The 23288-nt window shown below is 37.7% G+C and overlaps 1 protein-coding gene across 4 annotated transcripts in view; it reads right to left on the minus strand.

Annotated features, from left to right (window-relative positions):
* ADCY2 (adenylate cyclase 2) overlaps nt 1–23288 on the minus strand; it is a 196326-nt gene that overhangs the window by 33132 nt on the left and 139906 nt on the right. For all 4 annotated transcript variants that reach the window (XM_075052496.1, XM_075052495.1, XM_075052497.1 and 1 more), the window contains 3 exons: nt 22664–22761; nt 16694–16778; nt 5086–5223 (listed from right to left, as the gene is read on the minus strand). In XM_075052496.1, coding sequence (XP_074908597.1) covers nt 5086–5223; nt 16694–16778; nt 22664–22761 — 321 coding nt within the window. The remainder of the gene's footprint in view (nt 1–5085; nt 5224–16693; nt 16779–22663; nt 22762–23288) is intronic.

Genomic DNA, 23288 nt, shown 5'->3' on the forward strand with positions numbered 1-23288 from the left:
CTACTGTCATCTTCTATGCAAAAAGAAGGCATAGGCTTCCCTCAGAACACTAACAAGTGTGCTTTCGCACACGAGCGAGAAACCCCGCAGACCAGGGGTAAGGTCTTTAGGAAGTAGGTGCTCCAGGAACAGCGGTTCCAGAGCAGAGCTGTGCTTAACACCTAAGTAGCAAAAACAAAGGTCTGGCGTGCTACCAAAAAATGCAGCTCAACCGAATTTACAGCTTACGTTTAATTTGATCCCTTCACTGTTTTCTCTTCTTTATTATACAAAATTACACTGGAAATGGACTACAAAGACGAGTATAAAAACCATCTTTGTCACTGTCCCTCTCTCTCCCTACTACCTCCTTGCCTGATATGAACACGCAACTATACTTTAAATTAATTTTCCACCGTTCCAGAAGAGCTATGCAATCTCCTCAAGACACAATGGTCTACAGTTTTTATAGTGGTGTTGTAAACAAAATTGTTCATGTTTGTGCCCTACTCTTTTGTTCAGCAAAAGATAGAGTGAGAAGAGTATACTTTTAAGTATAGCAGAAGCATGCAGGTCTGCTATCAGGTTGAACTACAGGTTTTGCATTTTTTTTAAAACAAAAAAAATGAAGTAATGATGTTTTTGTTCAGCATTGCTCTTTTGTTTGAACGTCTAAGTCAAACATGCAGGACTCATCTTGTTAGTTATAAATTTTTCTACCAACTCTCCAAATATCCGTGTGGCTGAGGAGAACATTCTTCTCAAAATGTGCATCACTGCTTCATTTGAAGAATGGTAGTTGTTCTGATAGCTGAGTCAGGAATTTATCCCCAGACCCTCACCTGAATGCCCCAAGAATAATAGAGAATCGCAAATTCTGGTATCACTCCTCATCTTCACAAACTCATAAGCAGAAGTTTAAGGAGAGCCTGGAACGCTAAGTACTTATCTAGATTATTAAGGATTTTTTGAGTAAATAAGAGGGTGATGCTGAGACATCGGTAAGTTGGAAAAGGATGATGAAGATCCAGAGTACTGCACTGCACTGAATATGATTTTTAGAGCATTTTGTCTCTGGGTTTGTACAAGACTTCTTAGCTTCCAAGTGCTCATGCATCTGCGTTATTTGGTGTCCTGTGGTGTGTCTCTTGTTAACAGTCAAACTTATCAAACTCAAGTTGTTTGATAATTTCATTTCATTTTTAATAAAAGTTTGTGTGCTAAGTGAAAATGCATAATTATCTATGTGTCCCCATGTATCCAAGTCCCAGCCTCCCTGCAGAGGCAATATGCAGTGGCAAGCAACTGCCTTGTTCAAAGCTCCCAGCAGCATTTCGTAAGGGAGATGAGGAGCCTGCTGGGCCTTTACAGACTCACATACCATCATGGTCTTTGACACATATGGACTGATGTTCACTTATGTGGGTTCATCTTTGCTGGACTGTGGAGCAAACGATCGTGTGACAGCACGACTCTTATCTCTCCCTACGCACTTGAATGACACCAGAATTGCTGTAAACATTATTTCAGGACAGTTTGAGCCAAGTGCTTGCTATCTCACCTGCTAGTGCATCTCCTCTAGTCCAGTGTACCGAGACTGATACTGATTTTAGTAAGTTTCTTAAATTCTATCTGTAATCTGGAATGGATTTGTGATGGGGTCCTGCATGTGCCACTTAAATGACATGACTGCAGCTGTGCATTTCCCTTTCTCCTTCCAACTCCTCAGCCAGGTCAAGCTCTAGGCAGTGTTGGTTTATTCTTCTTAAAAGAAATGCATTAGGCACCCTCCAAAATAGGGTCTTCAATGTGCTAGTCACTGTAGGGACATATAACTACAGCGTATCTGCCAAAGAGCTTGCCTATATAAAAATGCAGCACTGAACAAGGTCAGCAACTGTATTAACAGAGTTAGCTACACTAAAAGGAAGGTAAATTAAATAAACCAACTTTCTACTATGAGACTGGAAGCAGGTTTGCTTAAATGTTTGTCATTATTAAAACATGGGATAACAGCCATGACTAGAGGGATAACAATATGGGGCCAATGGCAGCTCGTGCTCATAGACATACATTAAACAATGGAGCAGAAATACTCAAACCTCTGTCAGTCTTCACATTTCTAAAGACATGTTCTTTCAAAGGAGATAGTCCAGTTGTTCAAAATTCACTGGACAACAGACAGGAAAGCAAGTAACATCCTGACTCTGAAAGCTGGTAGTCAGGGCACCTTCCTGGGACAGTATAGCCCTGAGAACCTGTTGCTGTGCCAAGAACCATTCATGCAGTTGATGCAGAAGCCACTGAAGCAAAGAGCTCTTCCAGGACTCTTTCATCGTGCCCCTTTTACTGAGATCACATGAATCCCAGAGGATGGTGAGGCACAATCATTTGATGTATCATAAACCATCATTCATTTAGCTTCCAAGAGTCAACCCTGTCCAGCCATGCAGTCCCACTGTCTCTCCGAGATGTCTGGATTGTTCCCTGCAATACACTTTCTCATGTTCTATTTAATGCAGGTCAACTTGGAAAAAAAGTCTTCCTCAGCCATTGATTGTTGCCCTACTCTGTATAGCAGATCTAATGCTCAATGGAAGCAGCATTAGTCACCCTCTCCCTTCAGCTAAGAAGTATTTGATGCTTATGTCACATTAGCTGTTTTTTAACTTCCCTCCACTGATCATGACTATATACATCTAAAACGTGAAGACTAGATTCAGATGCCTGCTGAAACAACTAATTTGAAATAAAATTGCACCCCCACTCTTTTCTAATGTCCCTTGACCATAAAGACTGAGCTTTATTTGACATTTTGGTCTTAATTATGATTTATTAGGTGTGGGATGGTTAGACGCTTTTTATCTCCATGAATTCTTAATGGCTACATTTTGCCTTTTTCTTCTGAAAGAGTTCATGGAAATAAATGCAGTTAATGGCCTCTGCTATTAAGTACATGTTGCTTGGAGATATAATAATGATACTTCAGAGTCTCTCCCACAATTTGCTATTAATATTAAGGAAATGCAAATTTCACAATCACATTTAAAGTCATTTTTGCTAGTCAAACTATTAAGGTTTATTTTCAAGGTGGGAATTGTACTTAAAATTATCATCTCATGAATATCATGGAACATGATTATTTGTAATACTGCAGTCATTACCGATAAGGCACAAAGGCTTAAAATACAGCCTATTAAGTTTTACTGTAACATTCAGTCCACACAAAAATGGACTTGAACCAATAAAATCAAAAACTTTTTCTAAAAATGATGTACTGAACAACTTTTTTGCTAAAATGTGTTTTACTAGTTGAAGGCAAAATTTGAAGTGGGCTGTACACAATAGTATAACTTCAGTCTAAGAAAAAACAATTCCTGACCATATCTTCTTTCACACTTTTTAACTTAATAAATAACCATATGGTTGCATGAACTCTAACCCAAAGTATACTTTAAACCCAAGTAGGTTATTTCATTTCTTCTTATACATTTATAGAGTTCAAAATAAGACAAAGTCTAATCTGACCTACATTTTACAAGCTACTCCATCTCTGGGTTTTGTCCTGTAGTATGCCAAGTAACTTTTGCTTGGCTAAAGGTTATCATTCATAAGGGCATATAGTCTTCAGCTACAAGGACAAGAAGTGATGGAGAATCAACTTTTCAGAAGAATTTGTTCCCACTGCTAACTGCCTTCACTGCTAAAAAGTGAGCTTATTTTCTCATTTTCCAGCCACTGCTTCTTTGAATTTTTTCCATACCAGCCTTAAACACCAAATTCAATTAGCTGAATTTTAAATTCTCAAGCATGGAGTTGTTTTTGAGTCTATCTCCTCTCCTTAAAAAAAGCAGGAGAAAGAAAGGAAGATATCTACTTTTCAGTAAGGATTAGGATCATTTGGTAGAAACCAAGATTAGGATCATTTGGTAGAAAAAATGGAGAGAAGGTTCTACCAGAAATTTCAAGTGTTCACATTTGAAATCCCACATTACATCATTCTGACAAGTTTAGTACTTACTGTAACAAATGGTTGTCTAAGGGTCTCCTGAAATGTTGTAGGAAAACAAAATAAGACAGTGTAGGTATTATCAATTTTTAAGTCCTTTATGAATCTCAAGTAACAAAAGTACCAGAAACTCAAGGAAGCGCTAGAGTTGCAATTTCAAAAGCACTGAAGTGCAAATCTCACTCACTTGAAATGTGACTAATATCTATGCATTCACGTTGTAATGAAAACATTACTTAAATAAATATTACGGTTCCTTTTTTGCAGATAAAGAACTGAGCTGGAACACTTTCACAGGTTTACAGACAGAATCAGGCTCAGCCAACAGGGCAAAACAAAGGAAGTTTTTTGATCCCATATACTGCTCATCCCATTAGACAACATATCCTTCAGAATAAATGAGGACATTAAGATTCAGTCTTTAGGCAGACTAATGACAGATCTACTCTGTATTTGCTATAGTCATAAAAGAATAGAATTACATGGATTTTCCCCATTAGGAGAGAAAAGAAAAGCACAGGTTGAAATGCCTAAATTAGAGGTAAGGCCTAACAAATTTGTAGTTCAGTACCTTTGAGGTTTTGATGTAACTTTTGAAATTTTTTCCTTTTACAAAAAGAGACAAGCAAATGAAATTCAATAATGTATAAATTATGATCATTTTGTGATCAGCAGAGGAGCATCACAAATCTGAATAAAGCTTAGTTTGTTTCGCACAAAGTCTTCCACACATCCTGTAAGGAGATACTTCATCCTTTGAGCAATATGCTGCTTTTCTAAGCAATGCGCAGATGAGCAAGGGATTTGAACAACTCAAACCTGGGATTTAACTATCTTCTATTCCTTATAAATTACATTTTTCTTTAATAAACTTAGCCAGGATCTGAGCTCTTGCTGAGCAGCCCATTTGCAGAGGTCCCCATTATACACTATGTTTTCTGTTGCTCTGCTTTACATTTCTGTCTCTGGCAATCATTAACATGTAGGCTCCTGGCATAGCTATGGGCCATAAAGTTGACATCTAAACAAATACTGAACCAAAAAAAGATATTAAAAGAGAAAAAAAAACGAAGAAAAATTACCCTTTCTTCCCTTACCATGTTGAATACAGCCATAGTTAATATTATAGCAGTGGTTGTCAATGTAAGAGTGATCCGTGGCCAAGGACGGTTTGCGATTATTCCAGATGATTTCAGGATCCACAACAATGAAGCTGATGCTTTCTTGCTACATTGCTAAGTGCAAAGAGTTTAAAAAAGAGAAAACAAAAATAGCCTTAGTATATTTAAATACTATAAACAAGGGTAGAATTAAGAAGGCTCAAGATTCAGGGCAGCATTAATCTTGAAACATTGTACAGAAATATTCAACTATTATATTCTCATAAGAGTTACAGATCATGATTATACATGAAACTAAATGCAAGTTTAGTTAAAATATCTGCCATAATATAAATTCTGTTGAATAATTATAATTTGCAAGTACCTTATTAAATATTCAATATATATTACTAATAATAGGAAATACAGAGTTTACAGCAGTGTCATTACCTCTAATATCAGTAAAAAACAAGCAAACAAACTGACCTCCCCTGCCTCAATTGAAAGAGCAGTATTTAGTAGCCTCTGGAAACTTCAAAATGTAAATAGTGACTCTGCAAAGTCTTTGACAGAGACAGAGGACTCCTTATGCAGGATATAGGCTGTACTCATATCCCTGGCAGTCTACAAAACAGTGGGGTTTCTGTGTTTTTCTTTCATTTGTTTGGAGACTTGTTTGACAGTTTATGTGAAAGGTAAGTCAGCAAGGTAAACCAACCTTCCCTAAAACTATCTAGAAAACAAACAACCATTTCATACAACAACTGGACTTACAATTTGATACAAAGAGCATTTAGTGAATAGAAAATTTTTCTTATGTAGTGGCAAAAATTAACAATAAAAAGCTCTGACTCATTTAACCTGCTTCGAAGAACACATTGCAATAGCCTCCATTCATACATGCATAGTGCCCAGAGGCACCAGATGCTCACACAAAATAAATAACAATTTGTGGCATATCCAATAAATACTAATTTTCCCAAAACTTCAGCAATGAGGAGATAAGATTGCCTAGAAGCATCTTGTGCCCTTTCCAAATGTCAAATTCATCTATACTGAAACCTCTGTAAAACAGGCAATGAAAAGTTAAGGAACACAACAGTCCCACAAAAGCATTCGCATTTATCAACTCGTTTTCTCTATTTACTTACTCTATTATCAGAGATCACTTTACCTATTGTTTTCACCCCAGCTACAGCAATCATCAGAGATACAAGCACAGGAAGTCTCTGAAATGAGAACTCAAGCACTAAAAACTACTAAATACAGGAGTTAATTTACAGCACTTATCTCTTAGTTCAGGTTCAATAGCTTCGGCACATCATGCTAAATTACACTATTAGCCAACACGTGTGATGTAGTTTGCATGAAGGTCTTTGCCATACTGCATGTAACTATTTCCCTCCTAATTACACACTATTTGGACAAGTCCACTATATATCTAGAACTTTTTTACATATTGTTTCCCTTTAGGACGGGGAGTTTTGCATACTGGATTGGACAGATTCTGAATGAATGAAGTCAGTTTTCAGGAAGGGCAAAACAATAATTGGAATCTCAAGGATGGACAAAGAAAAGGGAAAAAATAGGCAGCTTTATATACATATTACTCCTCCCCCATATTAAAAAACCCCCACACATAGGCTCAAGGGACCTGCATTTTTGAGCAAGAAACTCCTGCTCAAATTCCTTTTTGAACTTCCAAACCTTGTTCTTCACCCCTAAATACATAGCAAATATCAAGATAATTTGAATCCACATGTAGATTTGAGAAAAGTTTTGTCATCCTTCCCACTTTATTAAAGTAAAAAGCACAAAGCCTAGATTGCTGCTGTTGCTAGAGAAGCGGAGTGTTCAACCAGATACAGGGAATGGATTTGTGTGAAAATGAATTATTCAGTCATCCGTCTACTCTGCCTAAAGCCTAGTAAGTCAGGGAGCATGGGTTTATGGCAAATTAAAATAGTCACGAAATCATGCCTTAAATTACTCTTTGCCTGTGGCATAGCACACCTGGAGCTCTACTACAACTTCACCTACATTATTCTGTGATTTTCTTGGGAGCTTAGAAGTAGCTGGATTAGTTAGATTAGGGACAAAGCTAGGCAGGAAAAGTGGGAAAGTACGAGGAATATGAAGTGGGTAAGAAATTATACAGATAAAGCAGTACATCGTGTTCTCCTTTCTGAATTATGTTACAAGGAGCTATACTGTTCAAGGAAAGTCTTTAGGATAAGAAATTCCAAGAAAAGAAGCTGTTGATGAAAATAAATTATCTGGCCTAAGCCAGATATATTTTATTACAAAATTTACTGGTTTTAGGTTATCGGACTAAAGGATAATCAAATTAAACACAAAGACCTGGCGATGATCAAAAGGACGATAGATGCTAGAACCAAAGTAACCTAATCAGTGAAGAACAGAAGCCACTGAACCTGCTGCTCCTAAGACCATCGAAGGAGAATATTTCAGACATGGTTTCTGATGGGAAACCTAGCAAGAAGCCTCAACGAAAGAAACTCCCTTTCCAGGATGCCCTGCAGACTAAGGACGATTACTGCCTAAATCGATAGTATGCTGGCACGGGGCAGATAATTTTGCAATGGAGCAGAGAGAAACTTGGGATCATGTGAAACATTATGGAATGTTTTAAGGGCATCATGGGTATGTGGAAAACTTACAGGATGTTTAGGGGATGGGACACAGGAGAGGAAAGGGAGGGATAAATGTGGATCAGGGAGGAACAAGCACAGGTAAATGGAGAAGAGAGGGGATGAAAGGAAATGTCCGCATGTAAACACTTGTCTAAATGAGTCTATTGCATATTCTTATTAAATCCTATCTCTAACCATCTTCTGTGTAAGTGCAGTCCTTATTCTGAGCCTGCATGTGTGAACATGCTAGCAAACTTCATACTGGCCTAGATGGCAAGTAGCACAGGATGGGTGCCAGCCACTGCAGAGAGAGATCACCTATCTAAGGCAACGGGAGGCCTGGGTGCCAGTTACTGAAGTGTCTCAGACCAGTCCCTGGAGAGACACACAGGGTGTGCGGGGAGTGTGTGTGTGTAACCATTAGGAAACTTCAAGCTGGCCTGGCTGAGAAGTAGGAGATCTGCATTTGGAGAGACCCAAGGTTTGAGCCAGTCACTGCTTAAGCGGGGGCAGAGCCTGGGCATGGATATTGTATTGACTTGAAGTCCATACTGAGTGACCCACAAAGGCGAGCATGCCTGTGGGTGACCACAGTCAGGGTGTGTGTACACTCCACGAGCAAAGATCAGTCCTGATCAGCCAGAAAGGAGGCACTAGACTATCAGTGTCAATCATATTTACGTGAGTGCTGCTTGTCGTTGTGTGGGTGCTGTAAGAGAGCTGCTCTCTCCATGGATCTGTGTGGTTGGTCCTGTGCGTATGGTTTATGCCTGTGCCCATTAGGAATACGTGCTCAGTCTCACTACCGGTTGTACCTGGGACACGGTACTGACAGCCTCCCATTGATGGGAGTGGGACAGGAGGATCCCCTGTGTCTTCAACTCCATCAAACTGGGCTCCAGCAGACCAGGAAGGAGCACTCCCCCAGCTCATGAACTCCACTGGATCCAACAGGCTCTAGCAGCTCTTATTTTCAATTTCAGAACTTTAAAAAACATGCGTCAGTAACAGATGCAAAACAATGTCATAAAAAAAGATGCTTTCAAGTTTTTCTAGTGGTAAGCAATGTAAATTGATGGTTCCCTCTGCACAGATGAACAACAAAATTAAGTTTCACACAGAAAATTTCTGTTGAATCCCAGTATATAAATACCCAACTGTTGGCATCAAATGACGAAGACTTCTCAGACTTTTCTACTTCAATGCTTCCAATTGTTAAATTTGAACTTTCTTCATTTTTTTAAAGTAATCATTGAAAAAGTTACAGTACAGAATTGCTAGGATTACTTAGCAATGTCCATGCTGAGAACTGCATTTATTGCTGAGGACTGCTTTATCACTTTCCAAGTACTTGTACACTTTTGAACAGACTTATGTAACTTCTGACCAAAATTCCTTGCAATAATTCTAGATTTCCTTTGTTTACAAGATTTTTATCAGTATCACCTGACTTTGCTAATGTATTTTAGCAAGGAGGAACTAACTGGACTGATTTTCTGCATTTCTTTAACAAGTTCTTTTTCTCCTTCCATTAAAAAAAAAGAAGATTTTTATGTTCTCTGGGCAACATTATCACTAAGAAAAGTTCAGGAGAATAAAAAAAATTTCAGGAAACAATGTATCATTCAGCCAGTGTGATTAATCAATAAAGAAATTCCACTATTCCAGCTGCTATTGCTAAAATTACAGATACTGCTGGCTCTGTCCTCAAGAAAAATGTGTTGTTAAACTGCAACTTCAAAAATGAAGTTGTAGATAGTTATTTCCACTTGTAAAACAGAAGCACACCAGAACTCAGTGATGCATTTCTTGACAGACTGTTTAACGCACAGCTCTGAGTCCTGGAGACAAAGGACCACTGTTTATTTGGTAAATCTGTCATGCCCACCTGGTTTTTCAATAGATGACAGGTCTCTCTAATAGCAAAGACAGCAGCCTACATAGGTTAAGGCAATGAGGCTCCTGAAAGGAAAATTTGTGACAAAACCCTGATTCACACTAAAAATCTTTAAACCATTGAGTAGAAATTCCCCGGAAAACATGAAAGAATACACTGTTGATCAATAATTCTCTATGTGAATTAACCAATTTGCTGAACTTCATTTCACTTTTAAGCAGTTTAAATCCAGTCCATACATAGTACAACTGCAGCAGTTCAGTACTGCTGAAAATTTAGAGAACTCCTGGAAGCAGAACTGGAGTGGTGGGGTGATCACTAAATTCAGACACTTAATAGCACTGGCAGAACTATGCAGGTTGATTTTGCTGATTCAATAGCTTATGGCAAACACTTTTTCCTGTAAATGTTATGTCTCATTTGCAATTTTCTTAAGAAAATAGAGAATGACATGAAAGGAAGTAATTATTTCTAGAAAGCATGCAAGAAGGATAAGACATCAGATCTTAGTAGCATAAGCTTCTGTGTTTATTCTAAGTGGAGCTGGCAGAATATGGTTCAGTGTTTATCATTTACCAACTAGAAATAATAGGTATTTGTAGTATGAAAGGTGACTAATGTATTACCTTTTCATCTGAACACGTTAAATCTGATATGACAGCTCAGCATGATAGTGAGTAATAACTTATTTTGAATATTCAGGTTATTAAAATATATTCTGTGTTGTCTTTCCACACACAAAAACCTACTTCAGCATTTAACAAAATGAATGCTGTCTTTCTGAGTGAGATCAAGGAACTGGTGCGAGAATTAATTGTGACAGCTGTGTTGTAGATGAAAGACAGTGTCACAAGAGCTGTCACACTTCTCCTTCACATGCTAGCAGAGGCTGGAACATCTTGACTGAAGACCTCTTATTTACAGAAAGCCAGTAAATCACATTTTCTATAGTTCTATTATTGTTCTTTGCATTTTGCATTCAAATACAACTTAACATTTTACTAATACTGATGTTACAAAAAATGGAATCAAGAGAAACAAAAAGCCCCCAAATTCGGGGTTTTTTTGCACATGCTCGTTTTCACTCAGACTTGAAGAAGACACCGAAGTGTAAATCCAAAAAACTGGTTGACACTGATTACAGCGACCTAAGCTTGAAGAAGGCTGATTTTTGTATGGAGACACAAGTTTATATTTCACATACTTTCTAATGGTCAAATTGTTGATAAAAAGGACCAAAGTACTTCTAAAATGAGTACTGTAACATCAAGCTTTTGAACTCCATGGTGGCACCTGTAAATCTAAGCCAGGCATTTTGAATCATACAAAATGCATCCAGGTGAAGAGTCTACTCAACTTATGTTGGATACAACTGGTTTGACAAAAGCTAGAATCTTGAATAAAGAAATAACAGGAAAAACTGAAGTTGGTATCACATTTTCAATTTCACCATACTTTGCAGGGTTTGTTATCCTTCACAAAGGGTCATGTTAAAATGACCATGTGGTTCACTTCAACTATCTCATTCAAAGAACATGGCAGAGAGCCATATAAATATGTCTTTAGGCACTCAGAGTTTAGTCCTGGTACTTACTGTGCTGCCTTCCTCATTCAAGAAAATGTACAGTTGCTGTGTTATATGCTATTTTAAGGCAAGACGTTTTCAGTCCCTCCCATCCAAGTTTTTCTTTCACATGAAATATTTAAAGAGCCAGTGGTTTTGAGAAAGAGCAAATCTGAAGGCCTGTTTAAAGACAGTGCTCAGGGCACTAAGCTAGAGGAAGGAGTTCTGAATGGTACGTTCTACGTTGACCAAGTCTTGGTCTCCAAGTAAGAAGGTACCACCCAAAAACTGCCTCATGCAACAGGAGCCCTCATTTGTGACCATGATGCAGTACTTACACATCCTGGACATCACCTCTCTGGTAATATATGTAAAAGAACCTTCAAAACAATCTGGACACTCTCTGCTTTCATCCTTCTCATTAATTAACGGTAGGGAAAATTGTTTGCATACTGGAGTGTTGGTAGTAGGAAGCACACATGGCTATCTCTTTATCTGGAGGTAATTTACAATATCATCTTGGGCAAAGACACTAAAAGGCAGCATTGCCAGATTTAAAAAAAAATCAAGACAGTCTCACTCATCAAAAAATATTAAAAGAGAAGTTATTGGCACAACAGACATAAGAAACTTGTGGTTTCCACCAGGCTAGGCAACTTCTTCCGTTGTTCACAATCACATAACATGTTATAAACATGTAACTCAAGAAAGGGTAAGGAGAAGGATTTTTGTTACTGAAATCAGTACATTTCTAATGGTTCCTGAAGTCTGAACATAGTACTTTACTGAGTGATGATGGATTTGCCGTTGCAGTGCCTGTGCAAGAGACTCATCAGAAGACTTTTAGGTTTGGTGAGCCTCTTTCATGGACCCTGTTGTAGGTGCCAAAGTGCCTCTCTGCATTTTTCCTGTCTTCCCCCATCCCTGTTTTAATCTTAATTTACAAGCAAAGGCTTATTATTGAAGAAACTGAAGGGCCTCAATCTTTCAGTCGTATCTACATTAAGAGAGACACTCACATCAGAGGTAAGATTCCAGGTCAAAAATAATTTCCAGCAGTGCTGGTGCTGATATTCCTGTCCTTGCAGAGCTTTTAAGTATCTTAAGTGTACACAGTCTTTCTGACTGTTAAGTACCAATGCCAATTGCTTTAAAGTAAAATACAAATCCCTGCAAACAAAGGTAAAGATTGTCAGTGGTGTGGTGTAATTCAACTAATAAATAACATGCTCTCTTCTAGCAGGGACAGGACTGCTTACATATTGACTGCACTTTGCTAGCTGCTCTGGTGACCTTGAATCAGAATATCTTTCTCAGATGTGGAGCCAATTATTTTCTGATGTTTATTTTGTTGGTATTGTGCTCTGCTAAGTCTACCATTCAATTGAGTATTTAAGAGAGACTATAAACATGTTCAGATGAGATGATAGGAAAGAAATGTTATTACTTCTAATCTTCCTTGTTAGCTGAAGTAGCTAAATAGGTTTGCAAGGTATGAATATATGCAACAAAAAAACATTTCATATTAATGGGAAAAAAATGGCACAAAGAGCATGTGGTATCAATTAAGTGCACATGTGTCCCAGGTAATGTAAAGAAATTTTTGAGACAGTATTTGAATTAGTGCACAAAGAACATCTGCTTGAGACTAATACTTCTTCAGCAGGCTACCTCTGCTACCATGGAGATCTTTCCTTTACATTCTTACTGTGCTTTTTTTTCCTAGTGTTTGCATTACATTTTCCAATGTATCATTTAGGTAACCAGATCTCTTGCTTCCTTGCATTCGCATCAGGAGGCAAAACACATTTAACAGATACCAAGTCTGAGGCATTCACACTCATTCTATGAACTCATCTATACTTCAAGAAGATAAAGAGAACAGACACAGAAAATATATAAGCTAAAGGACAATCACTGTTCTCTATCTGCCTGTAATTTGGGAAGGAAACCTCTCAAGGAAAATCAAAAGAAAATATTCAAAACTAATAAAAAAGAATTAGCCAACATTTAAAATATGAAAATGTAAGCCAGAAAGGATCTTTAAGACCAAAAATACTCATAGTCTTAAGATTTCAGTCCGAATACTGTGACTATCTAAAAAAGTAAAAAAAGAAAAAAAGCATAGGGACAAAGAAGTAATTAGACTAGAAAAGCTATAAATCCACTTCAAGTTTCAGGACATATGCCAATTTTAGCTAGGACTGATGAAGGTTTAATGCCCATGGGGAAACGACTGTTTCTATGAGAATGGTCAGCCCTCCCTGCCCTCGGCCTGTTTGCCCAAGAGCGGCAGGGGATGACACGCCACAAAGGCAGGATCTGCTGGAAGTCTGTAACCACGTTATTTGTCCTACCACTCTGTCGCATCATTTGATGGAAATTATTCCTATTCTTATTTAATGGCTGATGTTATCACTCCACAACAGATTGAGTTGGACCCCGCTGCAGTGCTGCCAAACAGTAAAATCAACTAATAATAAACTCAGAGTGAAAGAATGAGCATAAATCTCTTCTTACAATATTGTAATTAAATTCGGTAAGCGCTAGTAATTTTAGCATTGCAGTCTGGATTTTTGTTTTGTTTTGAGCCCCTTAGCCATGAGCAGGCACCTCGAGGAAAGCCCGAGTAAGAAAGGGCAGAAAATGTCAGGCAGAGAGAGGAGGAGGGAACAAAAAGAGTGAGAAACAGCAGAGGGAACACCGAGGGAGGAGGAGAAGGAGAAAGAGGAGGAGAAGGTGCTCCGTGCTGGAGCAGATGTCCACACTGCGGTCCATGGAGGACCCGTGCTGGAGCAGGTGGGTGTTCCTGAAGGAACTGCAGCCTGTGGAGACCCCATGCCAGAGCAGGGGCAAAGTGTGAAGGGAAGGAGCAGCAGAGAGAAATGTCTAGGTACTGACCACCCTCCACCCCTCCTTGTGCTGCCTGGGGAGAGGTAGAGGAGTCTGGAGCGAAGGAGTGAAGCTGAGTTTGGGAGAGGGGGGAGGAATGGTGTGGCTTTAATGTTTGGTTTTGTTTCTTACTACCCAGATCTATTTTAATTGGCAAAAAATTAAATTAATTTCCCCAAGTCAAGTTTGCTTTGTCTGTGACAGTAATTGGTAAGTGATCTCCCTACCTTTATCTCAACCCACGAGCTTTCTCATCCTATTTTCCTCCCCCGTCGCACTGAGGAGGTAGAGTGAGTGAGCAGCTGGGTGGGCGTCTGGCCCATAGTCAAAGCCAACACACCACAGTTCATCTGTCAGGGTCAGTCAGGCCCCAAAAAATGCTCTTCTTTTTTTGTACATTTTTAGAAAAGAGATCTTTGGTGATTTTAAACTCTGTGATTACATGCAGGTGTGTGTACACACAAGCACATCCACATTTACTACAAGCATTCTGCAGGGGAATCCAAAATGTACCCCTTAAGAAAAAGAGGTGGGAAAAACCCACACTGGCAAAAAATACCCCAAACCCAAACCCAACTGGGATTAGGACAATAAAGTGTGATTTCTCTTAACACTGACACTATAGCGTTAAAACCCAGATATTGATACTTGTTCACTTGAGAATTTCAGGCTTTTTCTTCTGGAATGGAAGCATTTACAATTATGGGTCAGATACTGCAATGGACATGCTACTGAAACATAACATAGTGTGTCACTGTGGTTAAAGCTGCAAAACAATACTCGGATTTTGACATGAAGGAAGAAATCTCAGGGAGAGGACAGGGGAAAGATAAACCTACTGCCTCCTTTGTTAGCTGCCTCTCATCCACCACCTTACAGAACTATGGCCACGCTCGTGAAGGAAAGAGCACTGCATCAACTATGGTCATAACTTACTTGCTGAAAGGCTTCTTAGCAGCATAGCTTCTGCGTTAGAACAGCTGAACTCATCAAGACATAAGAGCCCCTAGACATAAATAGCCCCTCTTCAAGCTATTTAGGTTAGAACATGACATCTTGCAAGTCAACAGAAATGCAATAATAGGTCTCCATTTCTGGGAAGTATTTACAGCACGTACAAGACATAGGAAAAACAGCATTGAAAGTAGGTGTTAGATACTATTCAAGCGGTACAACTCAACTCTGACTTGGGATATTTCCTTAGTCATCCCTTTAAATGCAGAAAAATATGTTTGTATTCCTCCTAAGCTACACTATAAACAAAAGCCCCAGGAGAGTTTATGTCCCAGCACTTCCTCATACCATTTCATTGGCACCTCTTTTTCCTACAGGAAAAAGGCTCGCTTTTCCTTGTAGAATTTTTTTTTTTTTAATTTGCTTATTCAACAGCAGTACTCTGACTCCATCATTTTACTCTTATGTCAACAACAAACAGCAATCAAGTATGACATTACATGAGAATTAATTCTTTGCTGTTACATAATAGCAATACCTCTAGGACCTCACTCCAAGGATTTAAAATATTTAAAAATACTGTTGCATTATATCTCAGATAAATTCCTGAGCAGTGGCAGCATCCCTACCTTATTGGAAAGACAACTGAAATGTACATTAATTGCATTTTCTTAAAACCATGTCCTGGTTAATTACAAGCCTCTCAAGGGAAGAGGGAAAAATTATAAAATCCTGCTTCCTCTGTTTCTTGCTTTAACTGCCAGGCCACCTTTCCTTACTGTTTTACTGCATAGTGATCTAATTGTCTTTCCTATGTGCATGTTTTGCTTTTTTATAAAAGATATTTCTCTCAGCTTTCTCTATGGGAGCTTGTGGAAAGATGTAAAGATAGAGAAGTGGGGATTAAGTGACAAGTATACAGATAGTTTTACTCCAGATCACACACCGAATTCAAATTGCATTCACTTTCTTAGAAATCCTGAAATACCTTGTTCTAGATGGAGTTATATGTTGGATCTATTTCAGAATAACTGAAAGGAGGACAATAATATTTGTAAATTATACTGTGAAATGCTGAAAGGTTTGCCCAAATCTTGAATTAAATGAAATTCTCAAATTCAGCACATTATTTGGTACACTAATAGGCATCAGTAACACCTGGACCACTCAATGGCAAAATTAGAATTTTACTATAAAGTTTTTACATATCAAATTAAATTGTTATCGTGAAATAGTCTCTTAACTCAGAAAATGGTCTTATAAAACATTTAAACAAATACACAGTTCCCCCAAATTAAAGCATTGATAAGTTCAGTCAACCCCTCTAAGCACAATAACAAAAATTTTTGAAAAGACAATCAATCAAACAATAATGCAAACCTCTCAGAGGATCCAGCTTCATGGGGGAAAAAGAATATCAGTGTAGGTACAGACAGTCACTGCACTGGCATCTTCTGTTTTTCAGATAAATGAGGACATTTTACAGCAAGTTAACACTGACAAAACAATGTCCTCAGAAGCCTGTGCATGCAAGCTTTTCTCATTTAACTGGTATTCTGCAAAGGCAGAGTGAATTGGCAAAATCAGAACATGTTATTTAAAAGAAACCATTAACTACTGGATTACATTTCCTTGAATACCTACCAAAAGCTGTCCAGCAAAGCAGATAAACAAAATGAAGGAAAGCAAGAGAAATGCAGCTCCAAATGAAATTCCAAGAAGAGATGTTCTACAAGAAAAGGAAAACATGTATTAATTTCTCTGTTACACATTTGTAGTATGACCTTCCTTTGTGTAGAATACTGATGATACGAAAAATTACCATGTGCAAGTTGCAACTTGCAATCCTCAACACTGTGGAAAAGCAATTCCAATCCTTACCAGAATGACAGGCCTTTTTCCTGCCATTTTGTCAACTCAGGAATGCTTGAATTGGCTTTAACTCTGACTTTGTAAAACTATTACCATGAGAAGATAATAATTTCCACACAACTAATTTAAATGACAGAGTGCATTAACAGCAGCAATGTTTTGTTTTTACTTTAGAAAGCCTGTATTAAAGAAGCTTCTTATTGCTTTATTTTTATGCTCTTGATTTTATAATAATTTAAGAGTCTAATAGATACACAAAATTAACTTGTTGGTAGTATACATTCCCCTGCAAAGGTAGAAAAGCAATAGCATGGGACAGTGATGTCCAGTTTTCAGTGTCTTGTGGCTAGAACCTGTGGTATCTGTGATGCTGCAGCCTCTCAGTCAGCAAGGGCCCTAATACAGTGACTGCTATTTCATGAATGGATTAGGTTTCAACACCTCTGAAAACTCCATTTTGTATCAAATTTGACTGACTGGCCAGTAGATTCTGAAGTATCAGAGGACAGGATAGAAGGAAAACTAAACACCATGAAGAAAAATGAAAAACAACAACAGACTTTGGATTAAAAAAATTGAGTAACCTATACTCTCCCTGAAATCATCCTTACTCACATGTTCTAGCTCATCCTTTTCTTGTGTGTTATAAAGAGGAAAGTCTACCCAAAATAGCATCAGTGGATACTCAGTAAACAGAAGCAGGGATACAGTAACAATCCGTGCATGCATTCATTCCACAAATGTGGAAATCTCTCTATATGAATACCACAGTTGAGTGTAATTGCTCCATCAGGCACCACATGAGAGCTACTTAGCATAGCTTCCTAGGGAAGGATGCAGTGGGACCTAATTATGTTTAATGAATGCCAAGAAGAGATCAGAAGCTCTGGACAAACTGAGTTGTTTAAGCAAGGGAACTAGATGACATCATGAAGTCTCTCACCTGACCGTCTGCTTTCAGTTTTAACCACAGATTTGAAATTTTTACAGCATTAAAAAATATCTCTCAACTCCTTTGAGCACTAGCAAATATCTTACTTTATCAAACCTTATATGCTAGAAATATTGGCATGACATTCTAGAAATAAGTTTTATATCCCTTGCTTTTTCCACAAAACTGTAATAAATGTTACATTTTAAGTTAGCTCCTCCATAAACTATGATTCAGAATTAAAAAACATTATTAATAAAAGCCTACATCTCTTCTTGAGAGATGCCAATGTAAATTCAAATATATACATTTTAGAAACTGTAATACTAAAAATTCAGGAATAGAACTCTATGGAACAATTTCCTTAGATTACATACAAATATTGGAAAATATTTTGATCTAACAACAGTGTTAGAGAAGCTATTTTCAGGAATGAACAAAAAAAGCATTAACTTCACAAACCAATTTGATGCCATATTGCTGCCATTAAAAGCATTTTGGAGAGTAATTTAGGAGCTTCCCTGCCAATCATTCAGAGCACCTCTTATATGCTAATTATTCATCAGATTTTGGGCTGATGTGAACAACTGATGAAAAACAAACAGCTGGCAATTCACAACATATATTAATCTTGAAATAATGTTTCGTTTAGAAGTTATTTGAAAATCATTATTGCTTATGAATACATGTTCTCCAAGAATTTCTCATCGAGACTGAGACAGTAAACTATACATCAGAATATGTAAAACTATAGTCTCTACTCTTCAGAATTTAAAATCTAGTAAGCAACAGAAGAGATGAAGGAAAAGGAATATAATTAACAGGCTTATTTTTTATATATGCCTAAACACATCCAATCATGTATGTCCTTCATATTCAAGTAACGATTCCTGCGTTTCAAACTATTGCTATTCTTTCTCTGATATGAAGGATACAAAAAAGGAGCCTGCACACCTTAAGAAATGATTCAACACAAGAATAGCCTTATGAGTCAAGTTTGGAGTGCATCCTGGTAGAAGAAGTAATGAAGATGTTTTTAACAGAAACTGGAGAGCAAGGGAAATAAAATTAACATGGCATAAGGAGAGCTTATGCAAACAGTACTTAATCATGCGGGCAACAGGCAAGAACTAAAGGCCTTTGTAGCTGTTTTACATTATCAATGATGTTATTGAAGTGGCACAAGAAAAAGAATTACATAGCAAGTTGAACAAGATTCTGATTATCAGGACAAAGAGAAAAGGACTGACGATAAGGAAAAGTGGTATCTTAAAATCCAGATTTGAGCTGTGAATACAGAGAAAAAAGTTGTAAGGTTTTTGGTCCCCACACCCTCTTCTTTTCTGGGAACAGCAGGACTTCTGCTTCAGTTAGGCTAAGCTGAAATAGTTTCATACTGCTCTGTTATGGGTTTGTGTGGCGTGGGTTTTTTTGGTAGCGGGGAGGGGGCCACAGGGCCGGCTCCTGTGAGAAGCTGCTGGAAGCTCCCCCGACTCCAAGCCGGACCTGCCTCTGGCCCAGGCTGAGCCCATCAGTGACACTGGAAACACCTGTGGGAGAACAGATTTAAGAGGGGAAACCTGCAGGGAGCTGGGGGATTGGGATGTGAGAGGAACCCCTCTATGGATACTGAGGTCAGTGAGGGAGGAGGGGATGCCCCCCAGCCCATGGAGGGGAGCAGATGCCCACCTGCAGCCCAGGGAGGAGCCCATCCCAGAGCAGTGGGTGCCCCCCAAGATGGCCATGACTCCATGGGAAAGCCTGCGCTGGAGCGGTCTGTGACGGAAAGACTGCAGCCCACGTGAAGGACTCATGTTGGAGCAGGGGCTGAGCGCGGAGTCCTCCTCCCCCTGAGGAGGAAGGAGTGGCAGAGACAAGGGGTGAGGAACCCACCCCAGCCCCTGTCCCCTGGGGGGAGAGAACCGGGAGTGGGGCTGAGGTGGGAAGGTGTTCCAAGTATCTTCCTAATATCCTTGTTTTGATTGGATTGGTAACAGATTAAATTGACACACCTGCTTTCAAAGTTTTTAAGTACTACCTTTTCTACAAAGAAATTCAGCTGTGCCTGACTGGAAATACTACGCTAAGGCCTCCTAACCACCTTCCATGGGTAGAACAAGATGGTTGTTATTTTGGCATGACTCAGGACAAAAGGACCTGCTTTCTTGAACACAGCAGCCTCAGAGAGGAAAAGCTGGGGAAGAATCTTAAATGCAGCCCCAAATAAATCCCTTACTCAAACAGCACAAGAAGTAACGCCTATTCAATGGGAATATACTTTCATCAATTCACCAGTCTGCATTTCAAAAAACAACACTACCAATTCCATGTTAGTTGACTGTTTCCCTAAATAAAGAACATAAGGTTGTCGTGAATTACTAGAGATACTTCTGTCACTCGGTAAACCATGAATGCTAGAGAGCCACTGAAGGCCTGTTCCGAGGAAATGTAGTGATCAAGATTTGCTGGCATTTTAATGTCACAATAATGACTTACATTTCACCCCAAGATATTGTTTACTTGATTAAATTTATATTTACCACTTTGTGTAAAGTTTATTATGAAAACACCACATCAGTTTATTGACACTGGGAAAATTAAAACATTAGTAAATTGTTTCAGCCTTGAAATAAACATCTCGTGATCTTGGAGATATTACTTGCAACTTGCTGGATGTTACTTACTATGAAATATCTCCAAATCTACTTTAAAGCAGCAGGTGGTGTGCCTGCACAGAAATCAATGACATTACACTGCTGCAAAACCAGATTACTGGAACAGTGAATCAATAAACCCCAATGACAGATGTCGTTTATCTCCCTGTCTTCATTAGATCACCATTTAAAAATCCTGTAGAATTTTTGGAAGAAAACAAAAAGGCTAGATAGAATTTTAGACTAAACTACAATTTATTTATTTATTATTTATTTATTTTTTTGCTGGAAGGAAATAACATTTGTGGCACTGGAGTATGTTCAATTTCAGCTACATTTGTGATGACTACATACACTGCTGATTTTTCAACTTTTTTTTTTAACTTGCAATGCTCCCAGTTTTCCAGCAAATATGCAGATGCCTGTATAATAACTTGCCTTTCTGTCTTCCATCTCTCAAATTAATCCACAGACCCTCTGAAGCTGAACACCATTTATGTTGGTAATACCTGATTTTATTCTCTTGCTTTTACAATTTAATATGCGGCCCTATAAAAGGACCAAAAGATAATTTACATTTTGGTAATGAAAATGGTAAATCCTGTGTATCTTTTGCTCTGATGTTAGAAAGAGATCATGTGATATCAGCACATGCTTTTACAAGTTGGAGGACTCTTTCCTTAGTTGAATACAGCTCCCTAGAGTTCACCAATTTCAAGTATATGATATATTTTAATGAGCTACACAATTGGTTTAAGAGATATAATAAGGATATAGCAAATTGAACATCTTACTGCATGTATGATAAGTGATAAATCTACATTCATTTTCATGACTGAAATCAAAACAAAAACAGATTCATAAATCATACTGCTGGAAGGGACTAGTTAGATCCAAGTTTGGTTTTTGGTATACCACAAACCACGAATTTCCCTGAATTAATTCCTGTACTAATCAAAATATAGTATGAGCTTGTAAATTATATTCATGCAAAATGACAAATAAAATTAGTCATGAGTCTTAATTTCATATTTTGCAACAGTAATGCCTAAAGTCAGACCGAACCATGTGCAGGATACTGCTGAACTCTTGATAGAGTGTCCCTTTGTGGCTTGTGCCTCTGTGTTAGAAACTAGCTGGGAAACCCTTTGCAAGGAGAATGCTGTTAAGATCTGAAGAGAAGTCCATAAAACTTTATATATGTTATAAAACAAGTCTGCAGTATGGAAAGTCAATTTATAATGACCTAACAGTTCCTTCTGGCTTTGAATTAAAATGTGAGTAAGTACTATAGCACAAGACCAATCAATCAACTGAGGTTATAAATACTAGTCCTCAAAGTGCTACACAGGAGAAAAGACTATGAGTGAAGAAATACTGTATCACAGGGAATATACAGTGTTGGCTTTGGAAACAATTGCTATAAAACAAATATCAACTTTCCACTATGTAAACAATGAACAGAAAAATTCCATTATAAGAAGTCTAATAAAATATTCTTTATTGGAACTGTATTCCAGTTTTCTCAGCCTTTCCAGAATATGCATAGATAGAAAGACAGCTGATTTATATGCATGAATATAAATTAGTTCATAATATATACATTCTGATAAAAATAACTATTCCAGCAATTTATTATAATATTTTAAAATTAGTTTTTAAAAGACACATTTTATGAATAGTAATGCTCTGTTTGCATGCTAAATAGAGCAGTATCATCAGAGTAATATGTTAAATACATTTATTTAATCACAGTCCCAATTCTGCAATCCATTTTATCCCACTTCAACATCCAATTGTCACACTTATTTTACACGGAAATTTAGCTGCACAAACTTATAGCTTGTATTACTTTTTTTTTTACACATATGAATTTCATTCCTGTCATCATCACACATTTTTAAAAGCAAAGAGAAAAACTAAAATGAATGAAGAATTGATACTAACGCTTGGCACCACGCTATTGACAGTGTTTAAAATTAGAAACAAGCCTAACTTTGAAAATGGGCTGAAATCCTGAATCTTCTCTGTTCAATTTCATTTCCATGAATTGACCTCTGTAATCTGATAATTAAAAAATTTTTTACTTATAAATTTTTATTTTTTACATTAATAACCAATATACATCGGAATAAGTACACGTTAAATACCACTTACTTTGGCAATACCAGAATCTGCACAACAAAAATGCAGAAGAATATGAGACAGGCACAAGTCACATAATACTTAAATGCAGGCAGAGTAGTTGCTCGATACTAGAAGAAAAAAAAGCAAATGTTAAAAAATACAATTTCCAAAGCAGGTAAAATATCACCCAACTGAAATTTCAGCTTAAAGTTGCAGATAGGTATAGGTAGTCTTTAGCAACAGTAAATTTCCTGTTGTTCAATGACTTCCACATCCACTTACATAGGGCTAGGTATTGTCAGGCATAGCATTGAATCCTTTTACTTCCTGAAGAACAGCTTAAGTAGCCACGTCAAATGGTTTTGCCTTGTTCCTCTGCAGAACAGGACTATCCCAAATTCATCATAAAAAGTTTAATTTAAAAAAAAAAAGTGAAAGCATTTTAAAAAATATTTTTAGGAATTTTGGACCTTGAGCTGCTGTTGAAATCTCAAAAAATTCCAACCCACTTGTAAATTCATTTCAGTGTTCCACACTTCTCCAGACATTTCCCAATTAAGTCAGGCAACTCACTCCTTAGGTTAAATAATTATTTTGCTTTATTACCTTGCTGTACTTTCAGGTCCTACAGGCCTTAAAAAGCTCCTGTTTAAAT

This window comes from Buteo buteo, chromosome 20 (assembly GCF_964188355.1).
Source record: "Buteo buteo chromosome 20, bButBut1.hap1.1, whole genome shotgun sequence".
NCBI lineage: Eukaryota > Metazoa > Chordata > Aves > Accipitriformes > Accipitridae > Buteo > Buteo buteo.